The 26,107-nt window shown below is 44.2% G+C and overlaps 1 protein-coding gene across 1 annotated transcript; it reads right to left on the reverse strand.

Annotated features, from left to right (window-relative positions):
• Mkrn2 (makorin ring finger protein 2) lies at positions 1-25,591 on the reverse strand. Its single transcript, XM_085686900.2, has 8 exons — positions 25,463-25,591; positions 10,595-10,723; positions 9,011-9,192; positions 7,846-8,150; positions 5,713-5,927; positions 4,286-4,396; positions 1,232-1,376; positions 1-1,067 (listed from the first exon to the last, which is right to left on the reverse strand). Exons 1-8 carry the CDS (start codon positions 25,486-25,488, stop codon positions 930-932), a joined length of 1,251 nt encoding a protein of 416 aa, XP_085543026.1. The 5' UTR covers positions 25,489-25,591; the 3' UTR covers positions 1-929.
• Positions 25,592-26,107: the final 516 nt, after the last annotated feature.

Below are 26,107 nucleotides of genomic sequence, written 5' to 3' on the forward strand. Positions count from 1 at the left end.
TTAAGGAGTGAGCACATTTATAAAATATTTGATATCTACAGGACTTTTTACAAAAATAAATTCAGGCTTAGAACAAACTTGCTCTGAATTATAGCGTTATACACACTACATTTACAGGCTGTTTTGGCCTCATGTCCTCTCAGATATGAGTGACTATTGGGTCAGGACCACAAAAACAGTGTCGAGCCTACTTTACAGGAGAGAAGGGGCAGTTTGAGTGTGACACCTCAGTGTCTTATGCTCTCACTACAAGGGGAAGATGGTGATGGAGTTTCCCTGGAGACCTTTATAGATAAGACTCCTTGGACTACAGGACCCACCCTTTAACTGTCAAGTGCACATCCCCGCTGACTTGGGGCTCTGGAGGGAACTAATCAAGCTTGACCATCCTCAGAGCAGTAGCAGACTATGCTATGGTGCAGCACCAACACGACCATGGTGACCATGTGTTCTACAGAGCTGCATAAATTCCAAGGCTCACAGCACATTACATTAGAGATGAGATGGTCACTGCAGAGGAGCACTCTACAGGGCTGGCGACACCTTGATTAAGAGAAACTGATCTGCTCCTTTATGAGCAGCTCCAAGTTTACTGTTGCTTAAGGAAGAAAGTCACAAAAGAAAAGATGGCAGTTGGGTTTCATTTAAAAGCAATCAATTAAAACAGCTGGACCACATAGCTGGTCCCCGAGAAAGGGGCTAGAGGTACAACAACTAAGAGCTCAACTCTAAACGTAGTGATTCCATGGACCTGGTTATCTTACGTCCTTCCCTTCACCAGTGCTGTGAAAGTGGAGCATGAAGAGACCAAGGGGATTCGCAACCACACTCACATCCAGGTACGCCACCTTGTGTCAGTGACGGGCTTCTGCAACCTGCCTTGGAAAGCTGTGACTGCAGAGCCCAAAATGAAGGTGTCAGCACTGAGTCTAGGTCTCTGATGGTTCTACTCCAGAAAGGTGCATGAAGAGGTCTCCGAGCTCCGTCACGTCGACATCCTCTGTGCTGGGGACCTGCTGGGTTTCTCGGTTCTCGATAAAATCCCAAAGCCGCACTGAGTTGAAGAACTGCAAAAACAGCCAAAAAACACACCTGGGTCAGTGGAGATGACAGCAAACTTTGAGTGCCAGCTTGCTTTGCTTTTGTTGATCCCACTGCTCTGCTGCCAAAGCTATCAGGAGGGGTCTGGGCAGTAACCAAAATTATCCCAAAGCTTCCCTAACCAGCTTACCCTCACAGTGCCTTCAGAACTCAGCTGCTTCCGAGGTTTCTCTGGCTCTGCCAGCCGCCCATCAGGGTAAGCATGGCGGTAAAGGCACTTGCTTCCAAAGGGACAGGTCCCCTTGCCTTGTTCAAAGTATTTACATGCCTTTTTCCTGAAAAGCACACACACAAAATAAATGAATGAACGAATTGGAGGCTGGTGGAAAACTGAAATTCAGCTGCAGTCTTCCTGCAGCCCCACCTGTGACACTGGGCAAACCTAGGCTAGTAGAAGTGAAGTGGGCTGTTGAAATCACAGCTGGGCAAAGCTGCTGGGATGCACTGCATGGAGGCCGCAGTGCTCAGAAGCATGGGCAGCCCTTCTCCCAATCCCAGCAGCTCCAGTGCCTCTGCACCTGGGCCAAGTGACGCTTAGCTGCTTCAGGTGCTGAGGTCTGAAGCTGATTTGCATGCTTTGCTCAAGTCTCCAAGTGAATTTAGTTCTTTCCTCCTGGTCAGGAATCCTGTCACAGCAAGAGGCAGCCTAGTAAAGCATGTCTTAGATGCTAAAGCTACAGGTGCCTTCTACTTTTAGAACCTATGCTAACTCTTCTTTGTCCCTTTGGCTGCCTTCACTGCTGTGGGATTTTATTTTTTTATAAAAAGCTTGGACACTAAGGTCTCTCAGGGTCTTTCAGTAGCTTTAGAACTGCCTTCTCAGTGGGCATGGTGGCCTACATCTGTAATCCCAAATCTCAGGAAACAGAAGCAGGAAGGTCTCCACGAGTTTTGAGGCCAGCCTAGTCTATAAAAAGCTACAGCCAGTCAGGGCCCATATCAAAACAAATCCCTTGGATGATGGTGGTGCACACCTTTAATCCCAGCACTCATGAGGCAGAGGCATGAGGATCTCTATGAGTTTGGATCTCTGCGTTTGTTGCCAGCCAGCCTGGTCTACAGAACTAGTTCCAGGACAGCCAGGGCTACACAGAAACCCTGTCTCAAAAACAAAACCAACCAAACAAACAAAAACCAAAAAGAAACAAAACCAACCAACCCACAAACCAAAAACCTGCCGTCCCTAGGCTCCACTTTCACATGGCTTTCCCTTTTCTCCTCCAGCCCTATCTATCTGCCTACAAAAGTCAAAAGCTCCACCTTGGTTACCTCACTTGGTGTTCTCTGCTCTCACATCCATCTAAGCTATTGACAAAAATCTCAAACCCACTGGCCCTCTAGTTTTCACTGTCCCATTACCAGGTACAGTCATGTCTTCCTTGACATCCCCCCATTACCACTAGTAAGTCTCCAGTGGAGCTGTGATGCCTAGCCCACAAGGACATGGTATTCAGGGCTCCACATGGCTTTCTTCTTGCACCCAAGGGCTTCTTCTGTTGACATAAGGCACTAATGAAGAAATCTGCCATCACACTGGCCTGTCACACTTTGATGAGCGATGACCTACCTCACTCATCTCTCTTCCCTGGTGGCACTTGGCAGAAGTTCATGTTCTGGAGAGTGCTCAAGAACATCCAAAGAGACACACAGCCACAGCCAGGCAAGGTCAACAGTACTGAAAGGCCTTCTAAACAGCAAAGCAACTTTCTAAGCCCAGCCAGCTCTGTCCTGCTGCATCTGCCCTCTTGTGGATGGACAATCATATGACACAGGGGAAAATGGTAAAGTGGGTAAATATTAAATACAGTGGTATTTCATTTGTATTTTAATAAAGCTTGCCTGAAGATCAGAGAGTAAAACAGCCACCCTGGTCAGTCTTACAGACCAGGTAGTGGTTACACACACCTTTAATCCCAGTAGCCACACTAGTCTGCCATAGAAACCAGACGGTTGTGGTGGGTGCACACCTTTAATCCCAGCACTAGAGAGAAATATAAGATGGGAGGAGACAGCTCTCAGCTCAGTCTCATTCTGAGATTCCTGGAGGCAGGATCACCAATTTTGACTGAGGTAGAGGTGAGAGCCAGTGACTGGCTGCTTTGCTTTTCTGGTCTTCAGGTTGAATCCCAATATCTGTTTCTGGGTTTTTATTAATTGTGCTACAGTTAAGCTATAGTAATTAGATAAATATAAAAACTTGCAAAACAAATAACAGGTAAAAAGCAAGGAAAAAAGGTAATTTTTGGCTAGTCATGGTGTAAGCCTTTGATTCTAGTTCTGGGGTGACAAAGGCAGGTGGATCTGAGTTCTAGGTCAGCCACGGCTACACAGTCAGAGTAGGTCTCAATAAAAACAACAAAAGAAAAACAAAGGAGCAGATGGGGACAGGGTAGATGGGTAAGGGGAGGGGGAGGGGATGGGAGGAGAATGAGGGAAAACTGGTTGGTATGAAGAATAAACAAAAAAAATGTTATTTAAGCAAAAAACTTTAAAAGTGAGCTTTATATGGCAAATCTGATGTTGCCATATGGGCTTTGTAATAATGTAAACAGAACACATATTATTCATATCACAAATGGTAGTGATGACAAAGGACAGATGTAAGGCAATAGGAATTACAGAATATTCCTTCTTTTAAAAAGAAGCCAGGCATGGTTGTACATGCCTGTAATCCTATCACTGGGGCAGCTGAGGCCGAAGACAGGGGTTAGCCCAGGCAACAAAATGTGCTGCCATGACAAGAATGCGGGGTCACTTCTCATCTGCACTTCAATTAAGGCAGGGCGTCTTTGCTTTATTCACTTGACTGCTCAGTATTTTCCTTTCCTAAGGTGTGTGCTGTGTGAAGCTGGCACTGTCAGCTTGAGGCATGTGTCCCCTGCAATGGACAAGGCCTGTGAGATGGCAGATCCTCAACAGGTACTTGTTCAGTGCTTGGACAATCAGAGGTGCCAAATTAACCTCAGCACCAGGCGCCAGGCACCAGGGCTCATCTTAGAACTTGTGTGCTTCAAGGATTTGCTCAGCTCTGTAGCCCAGAGTCCAGCAAAGTACCTGACAGGAGTAAGAAGCTCTGATATCCACCCACCGGGTCCACATTCTTGGGAAACCTGAAGATGACAGAAGCTCAAACCACACCCAGCCATGGAGGTACCAGAATTCCCAATAAAATCAAGGCACTTACCCCATTCCCTGTTTGAAAGCTTCAATCAATTCATTCTTTTTATTCTGGTCTTCTACCCAGTACACACTTGGAATTACAAACTCTGATATCACACGGCACTCTGGACAAGACCTGAGGAACAAACAAATCAGGTTTGTAAGGGAGAAAATAAATCATGAATCCTTTGCACATTCCACTCTGAAACTCCTTGCTCAAATGAATGGCCAGAGACATAAGCACCATTATCTAAGAGCAGCTTGTGCTGATGAAAGCATTCGACAAAAAAAAAAAAAAAAAACACAAAACAAAAAACCCAGAGATTTGAGGCTGGGCAGTGGTGGCGCACACCTTTAATCCCAGCACTCAGGAGGCAGAGGCAGGTCATCGTTATGAGTTCGAGGCCAACCTGGTCTACAAGAGCTAGTTCCAGGACAGGCTCCAAAAGCCACAGAAAAACCCTGTCTCGAAAAACAAACAAACAAACAAACAAACAACAACAACAACAAAAAAAAACAAAGGAGGAAAAAAAAGAAAGAAACAGAGATTGGAGCATTCATCTGGGATAGCCAGTAAGCACACAGAACAATACTCATTATCCTCAGTGACTACCGAAGACAAGATGACAGTAAGATACACTTTACTCCTAAAACACCTCAGATTAGAAATAAAGGCAAGTAAGTGTTGGAGAGGATGTAAAGAAACTGGAATCTTTATCTGCAGGTAAGAGTAGGAAATGGCTTCAGTTAGAGGCCAAGCTACCGTGAAGCTCCTGGGATCCAAACTTGTACATCGAGTGTTCACTAGCTGGTGAGCAGGTTACAAGCTGTTCTCAGAGAACTCACCCACAGCATGCTCATCGGGGTGGCCCTGGGAACATTTGCTAAGGCAAAGGTCATTTATAATGAGAGGCAGTGTAAGGGATTTGTAGAGAAAGAACCTAGGTTGGAGGCTGCCTGACAGAAGACAACAGGAATGGGTAGGTGGCAGTTCAGGTTGGGGATGATGAAGTTTCTAAAACTAGGCTTCATGTCAGCAGCAACTAGAAAGTACTGGGCACTGCAGGGCTGTACTCTCAGTAAAGCTGCTGCACACATGCAATTTCCCCAACAACGTGCACCAAGTATTAGGAAGTGGATGGGAGCCATATCCCAAGGGAGAATCAACCCTGTTATTAAGGTAAAAAGCCCCAAAGCACAAAAATGTTACAAGGCAACTAGCCTAAAGCAAACACAATGACTGTCCTGAGTCCACCAGGTCTACAAGACAGAACCCAGCCAGCAACAACTGACAGTTTTGCAAATTCCCCAACATGGAGAGATAGGAGAGGTTATCACTTAAGACAGGCAGATGGGCTCAAGAAGGTTGACTTGTACAAGCTCACACAGCTGGGGCCTGAGTTCTAGAGGGCACCAGCCCCCATGCCCACAGAGAAACCCAGCTGCACTCACTTTATGATTGGGTTTTCAAACTGCTTTGCGCATCTCCACTGGCGGATGCAGGACAGGCAGTAGGTGTGGCTGCAGCTGGAGAGAATGCCAAACCTCCTCTCAGAAGCAGATGCCTTCTCCAAGATCACCTCCATACAGATGCTGCACACTTTGTCCTGGCTTGCCTGGAAGGCAAAAGCCTTTTCCATCTCGTGTTCAAACGTCGACATACACATCTGAGGACGACAGGGAGGAACCCAGGAGTTGCTCAGTTACATAGTCACAGGACTGTGTAAAAACAGTACCCACAGTCCCTGGATTCAGCACACAAAGATCTGACCACAAAGTGAACCTCAAACCACCTTGTCTTTGTCCCTAATTCCCTAGTAGGATATGATCACAACCAGCTTAACAGCCATGGAGTTCTACAACACTTAGATCACTGTGGGAATTGCAGAATTCATGAGCACTGGGTCACAAGTCTCCTGGCTCTTCTGGATGTCATGCCTATTCTATGCCATACCAATCCTGTAAATGTCAAGTAACTGTGACTGAGCTGAGTGAATTCAACTGAATGAAGGCATATGTGAAGACCCAGACCCCTGCTTTGAGTGAGTGTGCACAGCAGTGCCCTCTGCACACAAATAAAGAACAGATCCAACCTGAGTTCCACAGCTTGCTACCCCACTGCCCCATAGAGGCTGGATTGCCAGGAATGCTATCTGCTGGCATGTGCATTAACAGCCCTCCTGGGACATAGGCCTCCTCTTGTCAAGAGAGGCCACGACCATTTTATCCCACTGGGTAATTACAAAGTCCTTAGAAGAGATGACCTAGACTCTAACACTGTAACCCTGGAATGAGCACAGCCTAATGTGAGACAGCCTCTAGATACCAGGGACATTAACAACCTTTCAACACTTGGCTCCAAGAGTCCATGATAAAAGGGACTAAAGAGATGGCACAGCAGTTAAGAGCTGTTGCTGCTCTTCCAAAGGACTTGCATTTGGGTTCCTACTCTCATTGGGCAGGTTCAACAAGTGCCTCTAACTCCAGTTCAAGATTTCTACACCTCTCTCACCCCTATAGGTACTCACATGCTTGTGCACACACACACAAACACACAGACACACACAATTAAAAGAAAAGTCCACAATAAAGGTTTTTCAAAGTTTCCAAAATATTGGCTGCCTGGAGCCCCACCACAGAGATGTGTAAACCTAGGGAGGAAGGATGTGAGAAACGTGGTACAGAGGGCGAGCAGAGGCATGTGCGCTCCTGAGGTGGGATTGCTTCCTATACTTTGCATTTCTTTTACTTTTAGTTTTCTCAAAGAATGTACTCAATGTTCTGTGAAATGAACACATTGAAACTTCTTTTTAAAAAATTATTTTTCAGCTGGGTGGTGGTGGCACACGCCTTTAATCCCAGCACTCAGGAGGCAGAGGCAGGCAGATCTTTGTGAGTTCAAGGCCAGCCTGGTCTACAAGAACAAGTTCCAGGACAGGCTCCAAAGCTACAGAGAAACCCTGTCTCGAAAAGCAAAACAAAACAAAATTATTTTTATTTATTTTTAATTTTTATTTCATGTGCTTCCATGTTTGCCTGCATGTATATCTGTGTGAGAGTGTCAGATTCCCTGTAACTGGAGTTACAGGCAGTTATGAGCTGCCACGTGGGTGCTGGGAATTGAACCCGGATCCTCCGGAAGAGCAGCCAGTCCTCTTAACTGCTGAGCCATATCTCCAGCACTACTTTGCATTTCTTAAAGCTTAATGATTTATCTCATCACTATTACTCGTGTGTGTGCATGTGCATGTGCACATGTGTATGTGCATGAGGTTCTTGTGGAAGTGAGAAGAGGATGTCAGCAGTGGGCGCTGGGAAGCCATTGCTGGTCTTCTGCAAGAGCAGCAAGTATTCTTAATTGCTGAGCCATCCTGAACTTTGTATTTCTAATACTTATTCTTCTTTGTCCTAAATAATCAAAAACTGATAAAACGGCAACAGGAAAAGAACTTGGAAACAGTAAAAAAATAAGTCAGATACACAACACAGGCATTCTGGCAGAAAGGTAGCTATGAGACTCCTGACTCTGTCCCATGGTACATTCAGGTTTCTTAAAATGAGTTCATGCTAAGGTTTTCAAGTTACCTTCTCATGAGCTTTCCTTTGTTCTGGGTCAAAGGGGTGTAGGACTTGAAGCCTGCAGATCTCACACATGTCCCCATGCAGGTAGACACAGGCATCTCCAAACCGGCACTCCCCAGCAGCAGCATAGGGGCACAACTGCTGCTCACTGCTATAGGAGCTGCTGGCCTCCAAGTCGTCCAGGCCACTCCTGATGGCATCTAGGTAGGAATGGGGCTTCGTCTCTGGGCTGGTCTGAGGGTCACTGCAGCCACCTGGATTATTCACTGTGCTCGGGAGAGTCTTGTCTTCAGCCAGGCCAGTGAGATCTCAACACAAAACGCACACATACACACACATGAGAACGGGCCCATCTTTCATGTCGGTACTAGCCCAAATTAGGAACAGTTAGAGAAAAGCAGACCACAGAACAACAGTGCAGAGGCTGGGAGATGGCCCAGGCAGTCAAGGGATGGCCATCCAGAACAAAAGAGAATGGGGTCTTTTCATACAGAATGCAAAGATGTCAACATACAGACCATTTAATGCTTAAACCCCAAAACATGAGATCCCGAGGGGAACAAGCCCAAGAGCTAGGAAACTTTCCTGAGGCCCAGCAGCACTAAAGCCTTTACCACTTGACAACTTCTTTCTCACAAACCTGGTCTCGACCCAGACCCCTTCCTTGCCCTGTGACTGAAGATGCTCCTAAAGTTCCTAAAGCAGTCACTACCAGGACATGACATCAAACAAGAAGAAAGTGACATGTCCCCTCGCACAAAATGCCAGCTTCAGTCTGGCATAGCTTTAATCCCAACCCTCAGGAGGGCAGGTAGATCTCTAAGTTCAAGTCCAGCCTAGTCTACAAAGAGTGTTCCAGGACCACCAGGGCCATAGAGAGAAACCCCATCTCAAAAGACCAAAACCAAGCAAATCAAAAAGACCCAGCCAGCTTCAAAATGAACAGCTTCTCATCAGTGGGTGACCCCTGTAAGAGGCAATTTCATGGCGAGAAAAGACCACTCTGACACTCTGCTGGGCCCAAAGTGGAGCTCAGCACAGCTGTGGAGATGCACCCCTGAACCTCTGCAGCCTGTTTTCAGATCAACTCTGCGTCCTGGGGTGCCAGGGGCTTACTGATGAGGAGGCCAGGAAGCAGCACTAAGCCACACATGCTGCATTCACTCACTGCGGTCTCTGAGCACCAGCATCTTCTTCTCCCGCTTCCCTGGTTCATGCAAATGTGTTCTCATGACAGATGTGGCGATGTCAGGAGAAGGGTGAGGATTGGGCAAGCTCGAGGAGGGCACAGAGTGAGGTGCAGGGCCTACAGCTCCACCTGCTGTAGCTGGGGGCTTCGTATGGTCATATCTGAACAAGACACAACAATGTATCATGGTCACGCAGGTCCAAACACCTGCCCCCCCCCACACACACACATAAACACTACCTATACTCCCAGCCACCAACAGCTGGACTCACTGAGGTGGACAAGGGTCTATCTCTGTACTCTTAACTAGAAAAGTCTTCTGGAGTCATTTAACCTATACCCACAGCTAAGTGTCCCATTAAGACTGACAGGAATCCACACTGTACAGGTCACCCACAGAGAGCCTTTGACACCTTTACTACCAGGGGGAGTTTTGGGTAGGAACTCCAGGATATATTGACTGGGGTGGGTGGATGGGGTGGGGAAGAGCAGGTGGCTGACTCAAGCTCTAGAGTTCTGCACACAGCAAGGACTAACTGGGGTCTGTTCTTCAAAGCAGGGAGCATCTCAGTGTTGTCCCGCGCGGAGCAACATGGGCTGTGTATGCATGAATGCCACCATTAGCCTCCACACCAGAATCATTCAAGCATGAACTGGAAATGGCTTTAAAATAAATGGCATGCCACTTTATGACACACAAAAAAAATCATAATGAGGAGATGGGCTGGTGTGATGTGGGAGTCTCTGTATGCTGTGAATACCACTGGTTAATAAAGGACTGCTTTGAGCCTATAGCAGAGCAGGGCAGAAATAGCTGGGCGGGGAAAACAAAACTCAATGCTGGGAGAAAGGAGGCAGAGTCTGAGGAGACGCCATGAGCCGCTGCCGGAGACAGATGTGCTGAAACTTTGCTGATAGGCCACGACCTTGTGGTGATGCACGGGTTAAATTAAGATGTTAAGAGCTATTTTTTGTTTGTTTGTTTGTTTGGTAGAAAAAGACAAAATCTCCTGAGTAAATTGGGAGCATGGGGACCTTGGGGGAGGGTTGAAGGGGGGAGGGGAGAGGCATGAAGGGAAGCAGAGAAAAATGTAGAGCTTAATAAATATCAATAAAAAAAGTATATAAAAAAAGATTTAAGAGTTAGCAAATAAGAAAATAGAGCTAGTAGGCCAAGCAATATTTTAAATAACAGAGTTTCTGTGTGATTATTTTGGGGCTGAGCAGCCCGGAACCAACAAGTGGCCTCCTCCAACACTGGTGGCAATGGGAAAGTCTATGGTGTGTTATATAGGGTTTAAAAGAAAAATACCAATTATTAATATGCTAAGTACAATTTTAAGTTTAAAACTTCCCTTCATTAAGACCACACTCAGGAAGTATGTATATAGCATACACCTGTGTTCCCACCACTGGGGTTAGAGCAGAAGCTCAAAGCCAGCCTTGGCTACATAGCAAGTTTAAAGTCAGCCTGGGAGGTATAAAACTGCCAACAAAACCAAACACAAGCCCCATTCTCCACACACAGCTTCACTTCAGTAGCCACAGTCGTGGCAGCCTTGCCTGCAGCGTGCACCATAGGCGCAGTAGCCCTTCTGGTAGTATTTGCAGATGGTGGATGGCTTGCTATTCGCCAAGTCATGTGAGAACAGGCACTGGCTGCCTTCGCGACACACGCCATGCATAAAATACCTGAGGAGACAAACAAAGAACAGCTGAGTCATGCCTTGGGGGAAAGCAGCATTCTCAAGAACTAACATACCACCCCACCCATACTGTGTTCATTTTCCTTGATTCTAAACAAAGTGATTTTCCATGCACCACAATGTCCCAAGACTAGCACTTCAGAAGAAAAACGATCTCAAAAGTTTCTATATTAGAGGCTGGAGAAATGATTTAGTGGCTACTAGCACTTGCTATTGTTGTAGAGGATTCAGTCTCTGTTGCCAGCACCCATATCTTAGCTAACAACTATCTGAATCTGATGCCCTCCTCTGGTTTCTTTCATCACTGCATGTGTGTGATGCATAAAAATACATGCATGTAAGCATTCATACATAGAAAATATATTTCAAAAACCCTTCTATATGGATAAGCTCTTGATTTATGTTAAATATATGAGATATAAGTTTCACAACTGGGAAAACATGTTAGGAAAACCCACCCTCCCCACACTCCCAGAGCTCTGGGAGTTAGAAGAGGACTGATTGGGCTCTTCCCTATCCTTGCTGATTCACCTGTAAATGTAGAGAAACACCACCTATGGCTTCATGAAGTTGTTGCAATCAGCCCCAAAGACAGGGTGGCATCAAACAACATACGTGATGCTGGACATGGTGGCACACGTCTGAAATCTTATTACTCTTTAGGACGCTGGGGATTTAGCTCTGTTTGTAGGATGCTTGCCTAACATGTTCTAAGCCACGAGTTCCACTCCCAGCACAGAATAAATCAGATGTTGTACATGCCTATAGTCCCAGCACTCAGAAGAGCCAGGAGGATCAGAAATTGAAGATCATCCTTAGCAACATAACAAATTTGAAATCAGCTTAGACACAAGATCTTGACTTAAAGAAAAACAGTTGGATGGTGGAGGCGAACAATTTTAATCCCAGCACTAGGGAGGCAGAGGCAAGGGGATCTCTGTGTGCTTAAGGCCAGCCTGATCTACAGTGAGTTCCATGTCAGTCAGGGCTACACAGAGAAAACCTGTCTCGAAAAAACAAATAGAAGGTCTAGAGCAGTGATTCTCAACCTGTGGGTCATGACCCTTTTTGAGGGTCACATCATCAGATATCCAATATATCAGATACTTACATTATGATTTGTTAGCAGTAGTAAAATTATAGTTATGAAGTAGCAACAAAATAATTTTATGGTTCAGGTCACCACAACATGAGGAACTGTATTAAAGGATGCATTGGTAGGCAGGTTGAGAATCACCGGTCTAGAGAGATAGCTCAGTGGTTAAGAACTCTGGCTGCTCTTCCAGAGGACTTGGGTTTGATTCCACCCAACACTGACATGGCATTACAGTTCCAGGGGGACTGACACACTCTTCTGGCTTCCTCAGACACTGCATGCATATGGTGCATAGTCATACATACAGGCAGATCACATACAATATACACATATAAATAGAAGTAAAAAGAAAAGGAGATCCAGAGTGTACACTGGGCACAAGGGATAGTTCTGGGACGGTGGACATTAACAACATATATTCAAACTTAACTACTGACAAAACTAAAAAACAGAACAAAACAAAAACCAGGGCTGGAGAGATGGCTCAGAGGTTAACAGCACTGGCTGCTCTTCCTGCATTCACAAGGTGGCCTAGAATCATCTATAATAAGATCTGGCGTGTCCTCATCTGGCCTCCAGGCATGCAGGCAGAACACTATATTCATAATAAATAACTTTGACACACTTCTAACAAGTTTCTGTAAGTTACAGCTCAATAAACCTTTAAAAGCGGGGTGGGGGGAATGGCTAGACAAGCAAGCAGAACACAAGGGGTATGGTTGGTAACCAGGTGGTCATCACATCTGGTCACCAGACTTCAAAATATGGTAAAAGATATAAAAGACATTCTTCGAGACAACCCACTGATGTCTTGAGTATGAACTAGGCCATGGTCTGGTAACTGGTAAAATGAGCATTTATTGAGGCTGGTGATGTAACTGGGCTGGCAGTGTGTTCACCCACTATGCAGAAGGAGCATCACTGGGAGTGGCAGTACTTGAGGTAATGTCAGCTCTGGAGGTGGAGCAGTTCAAGGTCACCCTTGGCTACACAGGGAGTCCATGATGACCCATACATACCCTAAGTTCCAAGTAAAGAAAATTAATTGACACAGAAATTGAATACAGCTGAAAAGTACAGATTAGTGCTGTAAAATAATCCTTCTGTACACTATGTGGATATATGTTGCTATGATATATATATATATATATATATATATATATATATATATATGTATGTATGTATGTTAGTTTACTTAACACTTAACAAGCTGACTGGCCAATAGCTGAACAGGATGAAGTTAGGTGAGAAAGTCAAACTGAGAATGATGGGACGAGGAAGGGCGGAGTCAGAGGTGTTGACCAGTCAGTCGGACACATAAAACAGGATATGAGCGCTGGAGCATAGATGAATAGAAATGGATTAAGTTGTAAGAGCTAGTTAGTAACAAGCCTAAGCTATTGACTGAGCATTTATAATGTATATTAAGTCTCCAAATCAGTTATTTGGGAAGCTGCTGTTTATTATTTGGGAACAGGTGGTGAGGACAGAAAAACTCCACCTATAAATTATAAAACTGTATACAGCCAGACATACTGGCTCATACCTTTAAGATCAGTAGTACTCAGAAGGCAGAAGTAGGCTAATTTCTATGAGTCAAGGCCAGTCTGGTCTACATAGCAAGTTCCAGATCAGCCAGGGCCACACAGTAAAACTTGTCTCAAAAAGACTAAACAAAATTTGGGTGTGATAGTGCACACCTTGGATCCCAGCACTCTAATCTCTGTGAGCTTGAGGCCAGCCTGATCTACAAAAAGAGTTCCAGGACTATTACAGAGAAACCCTGTTTCGAAAAACCAAAAGCACGCAAACAACAACAAAACCCCAAAATCAAACAAAAAAGAAATTAATAATAGTAATAATCATCCATGCACAAACCCCACAAAAGCAGAATGTACCTATAATGGAATATTATTCAGCCTTAAAAGGGAAAACATTCCCCACTCAAAACTCCATGAGTGCTAAGTGACACAACAGATACACGTGAGGTCTCTGAACAATTAAGTTCACCAAGGGAGAAAGGAGAGACTGCTGGCAATTAAGGGGGAGACTGGAGTTCAACACGGTATTTTTGTCTCACAGGCTGAGCCCTCGAGATTGCTTACACAACTGTGAAGGTACCAAGGTCACAGAACTGTGACATGCATGCCCTGGCAAAGTCTAAGCTATCTAGATTCACTTTAGCATATGTTTTTAGAGTCTCTACTCCGATGATGAACACCATGAGCAAAAGCAATGTGAAGAAGAAAGAACTTATTTCAGCTTCAATTCTCAGGTCACAGTCCACCAGTGAGGGGAACTCAAGGCAGAAACGCTGATGACTGGCCTGCTCCGCTTGTTTTCTTACACTGCCCAGCGGTGGCACTGCACACAATGAACTGGACTCTCCACATTAGTTACTAATCAAGAAAAAACAGCAACAGGCTTGCCTACAGGCTAACCTAATGGCCACTTTAAAGAACATGTAACTCTAGTTTTAGTTAAGTTGACAAAAAAACAAAACAAAACAAAAAACAACAAGCAGGACATACAACAGTCTTTAAAAATTGTCATATACCGCCAGGCAGTGGTGGCACATGCCTTTAAGTCCAGCACTTGGGAGGCTCAGGCAGGGAGATCTTTGTGAGTTTGAGGCCGGCCTGGTCTACAAAGCGAGTTCCAGGACAGTCAGAGCTTTTACACAGAGAAATGTTGTCTCAAAAAGAAAAAAAGAAAGAAAAAGAAAATTTGCCATACACGGGATCTCATTTTGTTTAAAAATATAAACATACACTAGTATGCTAAAACTAGTAATCCTTGGAAGTATTGAACTGTCTACGATAAGGGGTACTCACAGAAGGGTTAAAAAAAGAGGGTGGAACAGATTCAATGCAATGCCCATCAAATCCCAGCAAAATTCTTCAAAGACCTCGAAAGAACGGTACTTAACTTCATATGGAAAAGCAAAAAACCCAGGATAGTCAAAACAATCCCGAACAACAAAAGAACTTCTGGAGTCATCACAATCCCTGACTTCAAACTCTACTACAGAGCTACAGTACTGAAAACAGCCTGGTACTGGCATAAGAACAGACAGGAGGACCAATGGAACTGAATAGAAGAACCGGATATCAATCCACACATCTTCGAACAACTGATTTTTGACAAGGAAGCAAAAAGTATCAAATGGAAAAAAGAAAACATATTTAACAAGTGGTGCTGGCATAACTGGATATCAACATGTAGATGAATGAAAATAGACCCATATCTATCACCATGCACAAAACTCAAGTCCAAATGGATCAAAGACCTCAACATAAAGCCAGCCACACTGAACCTCATAAAAGAGAAAGTGGGAAGTACACTTGAACGCATTGGCACAGGGAACCACTTCCTAAATATAACCCCAAAAGCACAGACACTGAGAGAAACAATTAATAAATGGGACCTCCTAAAACTGAAACGTTTCTGTAAAGCAAAGGACACGGTCAACAAGACAAAATGACAGCCTACAGAATGGGAAAAGATCTTCACTAACCCCACATCAGACAGATGTCTGATCTCCAAAATATACAAAGAACCCAAGAAATTGGACACCAAAAGATCACATAATCCAATTTAAAAAAAATGGAGTACAGACCTAGACAGAGGAATCTAAAATGGCTGAAAGACACTTAAGGAAATGTTCAACATCCTTAGGAACCAGAGAAATGCAAATCAAAACAACTCTGAGATTCCATCTTACATCTGAAAGAATGGCCAAGATCAAAAACACTGATGACAACTTATGTTGGAGAGGTTGTGGGGAAAAGGGAACACTTCTGCATTGCTGGTAGGAAAGCAAGCTAGTACAACCCCTTTGGATATCAGTGTGGAGATTTCTCAGAAAATTAGGAAACAACCTTCCTCAAGACCCAGTAATACCACTTTTAGGTATATATCCAAAGGATGCTCAATCGTGCCACAAGGACATGTGCTCAACTATGTTCACAGCAGCTTTGTTTGTCATAGCCTGAACCTGGAAACAACCTAAATGCACCTCAACTGAAGAACGGATAAGGAAAATGTAGTACATTTACACAACATTAATTTTTTTTAAAGATTCATTTATTTACTGTGTATACATTGTTCTGCCTGCATACCAGGAGAAGGCAACAGATCTCATTATAGATGGTTGTGAGCCACCATGTGGTTGCTGGGAATTGAACTCAGGACCTTTGGAAGAACAGTCAGTGCTCTTAACCTCTGAGCCACCTCTCCAGCCCTAGAAAACATTATTTTGAGTGAGGTAACCCAGACACAGAAAGACAATTATCACATATACTTACTCATTGGTGGTTTTTAAATATAAAGCAAAGAAAGCCAGCCTACAAACCACAATGCCAGAGAACTTAGACAACAATGAGGGCACTAAGAGAGACTCACATGGAAAGTAGAAAGTAGAAAAAGACAAGATCTCCTGTGTATATTGGGAGCATGGGGGCCTTGAGGGAGAGTTAAAGGAGGGAGAGGAGAGGCAGGGAGGGAGCAGAGAAAAATGTAGAGCTCAATAAATATCAATTAAAAAAAAGAGGGTGGAGAGCCGGGCATTGGTGGTGCACGCTTTTAGTCCGAGCACTCCGAGCACTCGGGAAACAGAGGCAGGTGGATCTTTGTGAGTTCAGGGCCAGCCTCGTCTACAAGAGCTAGTAAAAGCTTCAGAGTATAACCTGTCTCAAAAACAAAAACAAAAAAGGAGGGGGGAGGGTGGGAAGTGAAAGGGGAGAATAAACTCAATATCTCGATATATAAAGGATGAAAACTTTAAAAGCTGGTGAGACCTACAGTAGGCTGGTGGAATCTAGGCCATCATGTGTTCTCCTTATTTCAGCACCCACACTTCCCAACTTTTCTACTGTGAAACAATAGCTGGTTTCTACAATGTTACTGCTGTGAAACAATAGTTGTTTTCTACAATGTTTCTGCTGTGAAACAATAGCTGGTTTCTACAATGTTACTGCTGTGAAACAATAGTTGTTTTCTACAATGTTTCTGCTGTGAAACAATAGCTGGTTTCTACAATGTTTCCACTGTAGTAACAGTACATTGGTGTTGCTCATAAATGACTGGGTGCACTGTAAGCTATTCAGTTCAGTCTTATTCAGGCTTCCCAGAGTGCAGCTCTTATTAAGGTCTAAAAAGGACTGGGAAAGTCCCACCGATGTGACCTTCCGAGCGCAGGCTGAGTGCTGGGGAGGCACAGACAGGAGACGCAGCCAGCCAGCAGAGAAGGAGACTAGATCATGCTGCATGGCAGACAATGGGCCAGAAAGAAAGAGCAGTGAGGTGAGGTGTGGGCAGGCCTGCTGAGAGCCTGAACTGGGAACCATCTACCAGTGCTCACCAGGCCACCTTAGTCTCAGCTCTAACACTGCTGCTCAGGCCAGGTTTTCTGGAGATTGCAGAACAGCCCATACTGGGGTCAGCAGCCTGCAGGTGTGCACTGCCTGAAGAAGGTAAAATATCCCTTTACCAAAGGCTCAGAAATGCTTTTCTATAGCAGATTTATTGGAAAAGAATATTTTAAAATTTACATAAGAACACATGGGTTGGGCACTTGAGATGCTGAAGAGGAAGATGCCATGGCTAAATGCCAGACTGACTACAAATAACACCTTGTAGAATAAATACATAAACACACACACACACACACACACACACACACACACAAGAAATTACCCTTACCAGCCAAAGTGGACCAGCAGATCTGATCCTGAGCTGACTGAATTGATCCTGGGCCAGCAGTGCTGCTACTGGCCTGCCTGGTTTACCTTGCGGCCTTCCCTTTGGTAAAGAACCCTCTGGAATTAACCTTTGGGTAGAGGATCCTCACGTCCCACACTAACAACCTGAGGAATACATGAGGTGAGGAAACATAGAAAGGAGGATCAGTGACTATGCTCCATCTTTGCCTAAACTTGTGAGAGGAACATTTTACAAGCCAGGAGGAAAATGGGAGAGCTGAGCTCAGGGAGGCAAGCGGATCCACAACTTGCTCTGTCCATGCCTGTCCACGCCACCCAAAAACACTAATTAGAATATGCCTGTCTCCTCCTACTCCTCACAGTCCTAAAGCCCAAAGACTAGATCCCTGAGCACGTCCACATTGACAGTGTTGGCAAAAGCAATGGGTTAGGGTTAGAGTTGGGAGAGGTGGCACTGTGGCTAAGCCAGGAAGGCAAAGAGCAAAGTGCACAGTCCAGCACCTGGCCTTCCCCATGGTAGGGACAGTGGATCAGAGGAGAGTGATGGGGCTGGCAGGTTGCTGAAGATCCCCACTCCTGGTTACGAAGCAAGTTTGTATCTTCACCTGCTACCTCCACAAAAGCAGGAGAGTTGGCTAGGCCCACCTACCCTGTCCCCTGAATCTGATGAAAGCAATAGCAATCTCACCATCAGAATCAGAGTCCACCAAGATCAGAAATTGAAAGCTGTCTGGACTTTTCTAAGAAACATGAAAATTTCCCCAGATTTCCAAGGAAGCATGTCCCAAAGCAGACAGTGCTTAGCAGCTTGCTAGAAGGCTGATTTGAAACAAAAAGGAAAAGAATGGAGGCTTGAAGACGAAGCTCATGGAGAGTCCATGGCATTCAGAGGCCCTGGGCTTCATTATTAGCAGGCAGGGACGGGGCACAGAGAGCAAGTAAGGCCATGGAAAGGAGTCAGGTCTGAGACTGATACCTCTGGAGCTGGCCTAAGAACAGTTTTTGGCTTCTAGAAGCTGCTGGTACAGTCCGAGTCCCTACACTGACATAAGAATTTCTCACTGTGTCTCAACTGCGCCATGGTGTGGTTGATATTAAGTCTACTTCCTCTTGAGTCTGGAAGGAATGGATAAGGAAAATGTGGTACATTTACACAGTGGAGTACTACACAGTGGAAAAAAATGTCATTGAAATTTGTGGGCAAATAGATGGATCTAGAAAACATATTGAGCGAGGCAACTCAGACCCAGCAAGACAAATATTATACGTACTCACTCATAAGTTGCTTTTAGACATAAAGCAAAGAAAAACCAGCCTACAATTCACAATCCCAGAGAACACAGACAACAAAGAGGACCCTAAGAGAGACAGACATACATGGACCTAATCTACATGGGAAGTAGAAAAAGACAAGATCTCGTGGGTAAATTGGGAGTATGGGGATCATGGGAGAGGATAGAAGGGGAGGGGGAGAGAGAGGTGCAGAGAAAAATATACAGTTCAATAAAAACAATTTTTTAAAAAGAAAAAAATAAGATGAACTGAAAATAAAAAACTGGAAAAATTCCACACTAACAAGGTAACAAAACACCTAAAAGCTATAGAACAAAAAGAAGCATACTCATCCAGAAGAAGCAGATGGTGAGAAATAATCAAATTGAGGGCTGAAGGCAATAAAATAGAAACAAAGAAAACAATACAAAGAATCAATGAGAAAAAAAGCAGGCTCTTCAAGAAAAATCAACAAGACTGACAAACCGTTATCCAAACTAAAAAAAGGCTGAGATAGAATATCCAAACAACAAAAGCAGAAATGAAAAAGGGAATACAACATGGAGGAAATCCAGAGAATCATCAGGTCATACTTCAAAAACCTGTACTCCACAAAATTAGAAATTTTAAAGGAAATTGAGAATTTTCTGGATAAGTTCCACATGCCAAATTAAATCAAGACCAAATAAACAAATTAAATAGATATATAACTCAAAAGGAAATAGAAACAATCATCAAAAGCCTCCCAATCAAAAAGGCCCAGGGTCAAATTGTTTCTGTGCAGAATTCTACCAGAAATTTCAAAGAAGTATAGGAGTATACTGATACTCCTCAAATTGTTCCACACAATAGAAGCAGAAGGAACATTGTCAAACTCTTTATATGAGACTACAATTATCCTGATACCCAAATCACATGAAGACACAGCTAAGAAAGAGAATTATAGACCAATCTCCCTGATGAACATTGATGCAAAAATATTCAATAAAATACTGGCAAACCGAATCCAAGAACACATCAGAAACATCATCCACTTTGATCAAGTTGGCTTCATTCCGAGATGCAAGGATGGGTCAACATGAAAATCTGCCAATGTAATCCACCATATAAACAACTGAAATAAAAAACCACATGATCATCTCCTTAGATGCTGGAAAAAGCCTTTGACAGAATCCAACATCCCTTTGTGATAAAGGTCTTGGAGAGAACAGAGATACAAGAAACATTCCTAAACATAATAAAGGCAATATACAGCAAGCCAACATCAAACTAAATAGAGAGAAACTCAAAGTGATTTCACTAAAATTAGCAACAAGATAAGGCTGTCCACTCTCTTCACATTTATTTAATATAGCACTCGAAGTTCTAGTTACAGCAATAAGGCAACAAAAGGAGATCAAGGGCATACAAACTGGAAAGGAAAAAAGTCAAACTTTTGCTATTTGTTGATGACACAATAGTATATATATGATCCCAAAAATTCTATGAGGGATCTCCTATAGCTGATAAACACCTTCAGTAATGATATAAGATTAACTCAAAAAAATCAGGAGCCCTCCTATATACAAATAATAAACGGGTTGAGAAAGAAATTAGTGAAACACCATCCTTCACAATAGCCACAAATAATGTAAAATATCAAGGGGTAACTCTAACTAATCAAATGAAAGACCTGTATGACAAGAACTTTAAGTCTTTGAAGAACGAAACTGAAGAGGATATCAGAAAAATGGAAAGATCTCTCATGCTCATGGATAGATTAACATAGTAAAAATGACAATCTTACCAAAAGCCATCTACAGATTCAATGCAATACCCATCAAAATCCCAGCACAATTTTTCAAATCTTGAAAGAACAATAGTAAATTTTACATGGAGAAAAAAAAAAAACCAGATAGCCAAAACAACCCTGTACAATAAAGGAACATCTTGAGGCATCACCATCCTTGACTTCAAGTTCTATGATAGAGTTACATTAATGAAATCAACTTGGCATTGGCATAAAAAGACAGGTGGACCAATGGAATCAAACTGAAGACCTTGATATTAACCCACACACCTATGAACACCTGATTTTTGACAAAGAAGCTAAAAATCTAAAGTGGAAAACAGAAAGCATCTTCAACAAATGGTGCTGGTATAACTGGATGTTGAAATGTGGAAGAATCCAAATAGGCCCCTATCTATCACTATGCACAAAACTCAAGTTCAAATGGATCAAAGACCTCAACATAAATCCATCCACACTGAACCACAAAGAAAAGAAAGTGAAAAGCAACTTTGAACGCATTGGCACAGGAGACCACTTCCTAAATATAACACCAGTAGCACAGACACTGAGAGCAACAATTAATAATGGGACCTCCTAAGAAGATTCTGTAAAGCAAAGGACACACAGTCAACAAGACAAAACGGCAGCTTACAGAATGGGAAAAGATCTTCACCAGCTCCACACTGGACAGAGGGCTAATCTCCAAAATATACAAAGAACTCCAGAAGCTTGACATCAAACTACCAAATAATCCAATTAATAAATGGGGTACAGATCTAAACAGAGAATTCTCAACAGAAAAATCTCCAATGGCCAAAAGGCACTTAAGGAAATGCTCAACATCCCTAGTCATCAGGAAAATGCAAATCAAAACTCTGAGATACCATCTTATACCAATTAGAATGGCTAAGATCCAAAACACGGATGACAGCTTATGCTGGACAGGATGTGGAGTACAGGGAACACTCCTCCATTGCTGGTTGGAGAGCAAATGTGGAAATCAGTATAGCGGCTTCTCAGAAAATTAGGAATCAATCTACCTCAAGACCCAGCAATACCACTCACTTTTGGGTATATACCCAAAGGATGCTCAATAATACCACAAGGACTATGTTCATAGCCACATTATTCTTGCCAGAACCTGGAAATAACCTAGATGCTCTTCAAACGAAGAATGGATTAAAAAAAAAAAGTGGTATATTTACACAGTGGATGGAGTAGTAACTCAACAGTAAAAAACAATGACATCTTTAAATTTCCAGGCAAATGGATGGAACTAGAAAAAAACATACTGAGTGAGGTAACCCGGACCCAGAAAGACAAATACAGTGTATACTTATGCATAAGTGGATACCACACATAAAGCAAAGGATTACCAATCTACAGTCCACAACTCCAGAGAAGCTTGAACCCTCTCTTTCAAATACAGATGGAAGCAGATGCAGAGATCCACAATTGACCACTGGGCCGAGCTACCGGAGTACAATCGAAGTGAGGGAGGAGCGATAATATGAACAAAGGGGTCAAGACCATGATGGGGAAACCCACAGAACCAGCTGACCCCGAGCTAGTGGGAGATCACTGACTCCAGACTGACAACTGGATACGCTGTATAGGACCAAAGTAGGCTCCCTGAATACAGGTGACAATGAAGTGGCTTGGGCAGCATATGGGGCCACTGGCAGTGGGACCAGGATCTAACTCCAATGCATGAACTGACTTTGAGGAGACCATTCTCTACAAAGCGATACTTTGCTTGGCCTAGGCACAGGGTGGGGCGGGGGGAAGGCCTTGGTCCTGCCTCAATGAGGTGATGGGACAGACTTAGAAGACCTCTGGGGGTGGGGGGTGGGCTTACCCTCTCTGAGGAGTGGATGGGAGGTAGGTGGGGGGAAGGTGGCAGGAGAGGAGAGGAGGGAAGGTGAATTGAGATTGCTATGTAAAAAATAATAAAGAAAAACAGAAACAAACAAAAGCTCTGAAATATCCTTTAACTGAGCATGAGCTATGAGACTCAATGCTAGCCATCATAGCTACACCACTCTGAAGCTAAGCTTAGGGAAACCTGACAATACTGAGGTTGTTTCACTGTCCAATTGATAGAGCTCAGACTGCAAATCATGGAAGAAACAAGTCTCTGGCCATGTCTGTGAGGGATCATCCAGATTAGGTCAACTGAGGTGGGAAGATCCACCATGAATGTGGTGGTAACATTCTTTAAGCTGGGTCAAGACTGAATTAAAAAGAAAGAGTGAGTGGAGCACCAATAGCCATTGCTCTCTGGGTGTGATGTGATCCACTCTCTCATGCTCCTCCTATCACATGACTCCCCCTTCATCAGGAACTGAAACCTCAACCTGTGTGTCAGAATGAGTATACCCTTCCTTCATTAAGCTGCTCTTGTCAGGTACAGCACAGCCGATACAGCACCACGTTCTCTATGACTTGACAGGGCTGCAGAAAGAAACCCGCAAACACCAGTTAGCCCTTCAACAGAAACTATCCTTTCCCAGCAACAGCCCTTAGGACCGACCCTCTTACTAAAAGACAGAGTTTTTAGATCAGGTTATCTCCAGGTACAAAAGAGAAAAAACAAAAAGGAATCAAAATGGCTTGACTTAAGAATTATATAAAGATTTTTGTAGTCACACATCTTAGGAAAGCCTGTAAGTGATGAAATTAAACCATAAAGCAGTCAGGTGTGGTGGCACACACCTTTAATCCTAGCACGGGAGGGCAGAGAACGGCAGATCTGAGTTCAAGACTAGCCTGATCTACACAGCAAGTTCAAGGACCGACAGGGCTACAATAGAGACCCTGCCTCAAACAACTGTCAAAACCATAGGCGAGCAATTTTATAAGTTATTTTCACCGAGAGGTTGTGGCACAGCCTTTATTTCCAGCACTTGGGAGGCAGAGGCAGGAGGATCTCTGAGTTCAAGGCCGACCTGGTCTACAGAACAAGTTCCAGGACAGGCTCCAAAGTTACACAGAGAAACTCTGTCTCAGAAAACAACAAAAACAAATGAACAAAAAACCCCCAAAGCAACCAACCAAAAAGAACAAAGGCCAGGTGGTGGTGGTGCGGGCGCAAGCCTTTAATCCCAGCACTTGGGAGGTAGAGGCAGGAGGATCTCTGTGAGTTCAAGGCCAGCCTGGTTTACAAGAGCTAGTTCCAGGACAGCTAGGGTTGTTACACAGACAAACCCTGTCTCAAAAAAACCAACCAAACAAATAAACAACAAAAATCCAGTAAGTTATTTTCAAAATAGCCCGCATCAGAAGTAGGACACTATGATAGGAACATTTTCCTCCTGCAAAGAGAAGGGGTAAATACATGTACATTCACCCTCAACAGAAACATTCTAGTACCAATGATCCACAAGGACTGTGACAGACTGTCTCAAAGTCTCTGTTGCTGTGATAAATCAACTTCGGGAAGAGCGTTTTCATCACTAAAGGAAATCAATGAAGGGCTCCAGATAGGAACTAACAATGAGGCCACAGAGGGGCACTGCTGACTGGATTGCTCGGCCTTTCCTACAACACCCAAGACCACTAATCCAGGGGTGGCACCACCCATAGGAAGCTGGGCCCTCCCCCATCAATCATCAATCAAGAAAATGAACCACAGCCTAGTCTGGTAGGAGCATTTTATCAATTCCCTTTTCCCAAATGACTCTGGTTCGTGTCAAGAAAACATAAAACTAGCTAATACACAGACACCAACTGCAACTTTCTGATAACTACTTAACATAAGCCACCTGGGCCCTGGGTATTTGGCTCAATTAACCCTTATATCGAATTCAAAAAGAACTCTTCATAAAGGTGTTGTAATGAGAAGCAACAAGGGAAGTAAATGAAATGTTTATCACATAGCCAAACTACATCTCTGCTTCTTTTCATTCTGTCTTTTTTTGTTTTGTTTTGTTTTGTTTTTTGAGACCGGGTTTCTCAGCAGCTACAGAGCCAGTGCTAGAACGCACTCTGTAGACCAGGCTGGCCTCGAACACACAGAGATCCGCCTGCCTCTGCCTCCCAAATGCTGAGATTAACGGCGTGTGACACCACCACCCGGCACATCTGTTTCTTAATTCACGGAAAACAACTGAAATTTTTATAAGCTGAAGCTCCTCTATCAAAAATGCTCGGGCATGTCTTAATTTTCTTTTTGTACTTTAGAGTATTTTCATTTACATGTCTTGGGGATAGCACAAGAGTCTAAACATGGAATTCATCGTATATACATATCCTGAAAATTTTATACAGTTTTTAATATAACAAAATTTCATGGTGTGGAATTTTTCACTTGTAGTACCATGTCGGCACTTAAAAAGCTTGGAATTTTGAAGCATTTCAAAATTTGGATTTCCACATTCGGGATGCTTACTAGCTGCACTTTCCAAGCATGCAAATCCACCGGACTAGAGTCCAATAACAGCCACAAGTTCGTCACCGAGTTATGACGTTGCTACTCAACCCAACTATTTTAATTTCAAAATAGCAGTCACAAGAATAGCTTTCTGGTTCTTCACCTCGTCTAACAAGCCATCCATCAATGACGTCTTTCTGCTCCTAAATGGGTTTCGCTTTAACCTCTCTCGGTGGTCTAGGTTTCCCGCATCGCGAAATGAGCGACCATCTCAGGATAAGGAACGCGACCGGCCCGGGTTTCCCCGCAATCCCCCCGGCTCACTCTCTGCAAGCCGCCGCTGCAGATGCTCTGGCCGCTCCAGCCTCTCCGCGGCCTTCGGGTCCTGCGTGTTTTCCCCTCTGTACACGGCCCGCCACGGTCGGGCTCGGCCCCTCACCTCCCCCTGGCCGTCCGGCAGCGCTCAAGGCCCCGCGGCGCAGCGCACTCACCTGCAGGTAACCTGCTTGGTGCTCATGGCGGCGGGGACACGGGCTGGAGTCGCGCTGAAGTCTCAGGGTCTCCGCCGCCGCGGCCCAGCCCGGCCCCGCCCGCGCGCGCAGTTGCGTCACTCTAGCGCGCACCACCCCCGCGCGTGCGTCACCTGTAGGGTGCCGGCCGGAAACTTAACCGTCACAATTAGTTCCGCCGGGGCGTGGAGCCGGAAGGTCCCTACTCCTTAGCTCTCCGGGTCTCACGTTTTCAAGACTATGGGGCGGAGCGTGTCTGTCATCGTAGACTTGCCTGTCATCTGCTGGGATGTTACTACCTAGGGTTTTTCAAAAGTAGTTTTATTGTTTATTTTTATTTTATGGTATGAGTTTTTTTGCCGGTATGTATGGCCGTGCACCATGTGGGTGCAGTGACTCAGGCCAGATGAGGGAGTAGATTACCTGGAACTGGAGTTTCAGCCGGTTGTAAGCTGCCATGCAGGTGCCGGGAACTGAACTTTTGGTCCCCTGCAAAAGCCAGTGCTCCTAACCACTGAGACATCCTCTAATAAGAATATTTTATTTTTTTTTTAGCAATTTCATTATGTATCTTGATCATATCCAACCTAAATAGCCCCTCTCCCTCTGGTCTTTTTATGAAAACAC

This window comes from Myodes glareolus, chromosome 3 (genome assembly GCF_982192425.1).
Source record: "Myodes glareolus chromosome 3, mMyoGla1.1, whole genome shotgun sequence".
Classification (NCBI taxonomy): domain Eukaryota; kingdom Metazoa; phylum Chordata; class Mammalia; order Rodentia; family Cricetidae; genus Myodes; species Myodes glareolus.

Coding starts and splice junctions, on each gene's coding strand:
- Mkrn2 (XM_085686900.2), bottom strand. CDS start 25,488: ATGAGCACCAAGCAGGTTACCTGCAG. Junction 10,724..25,462: donor ACCAAGCAGGTTACCTGCAG/GTGAGTGCGCTG, acceptor TTGTCTCCTCAG/GTATTTTATGCATGGCGTGT. Junction 8,151..9,010: donor GCTGGTGCTCAGAGACCGCA/GTGAGTGAATGC, acceptor TTTTGTGTTGAG/ATCTCACTGGCCTGGCTGAA.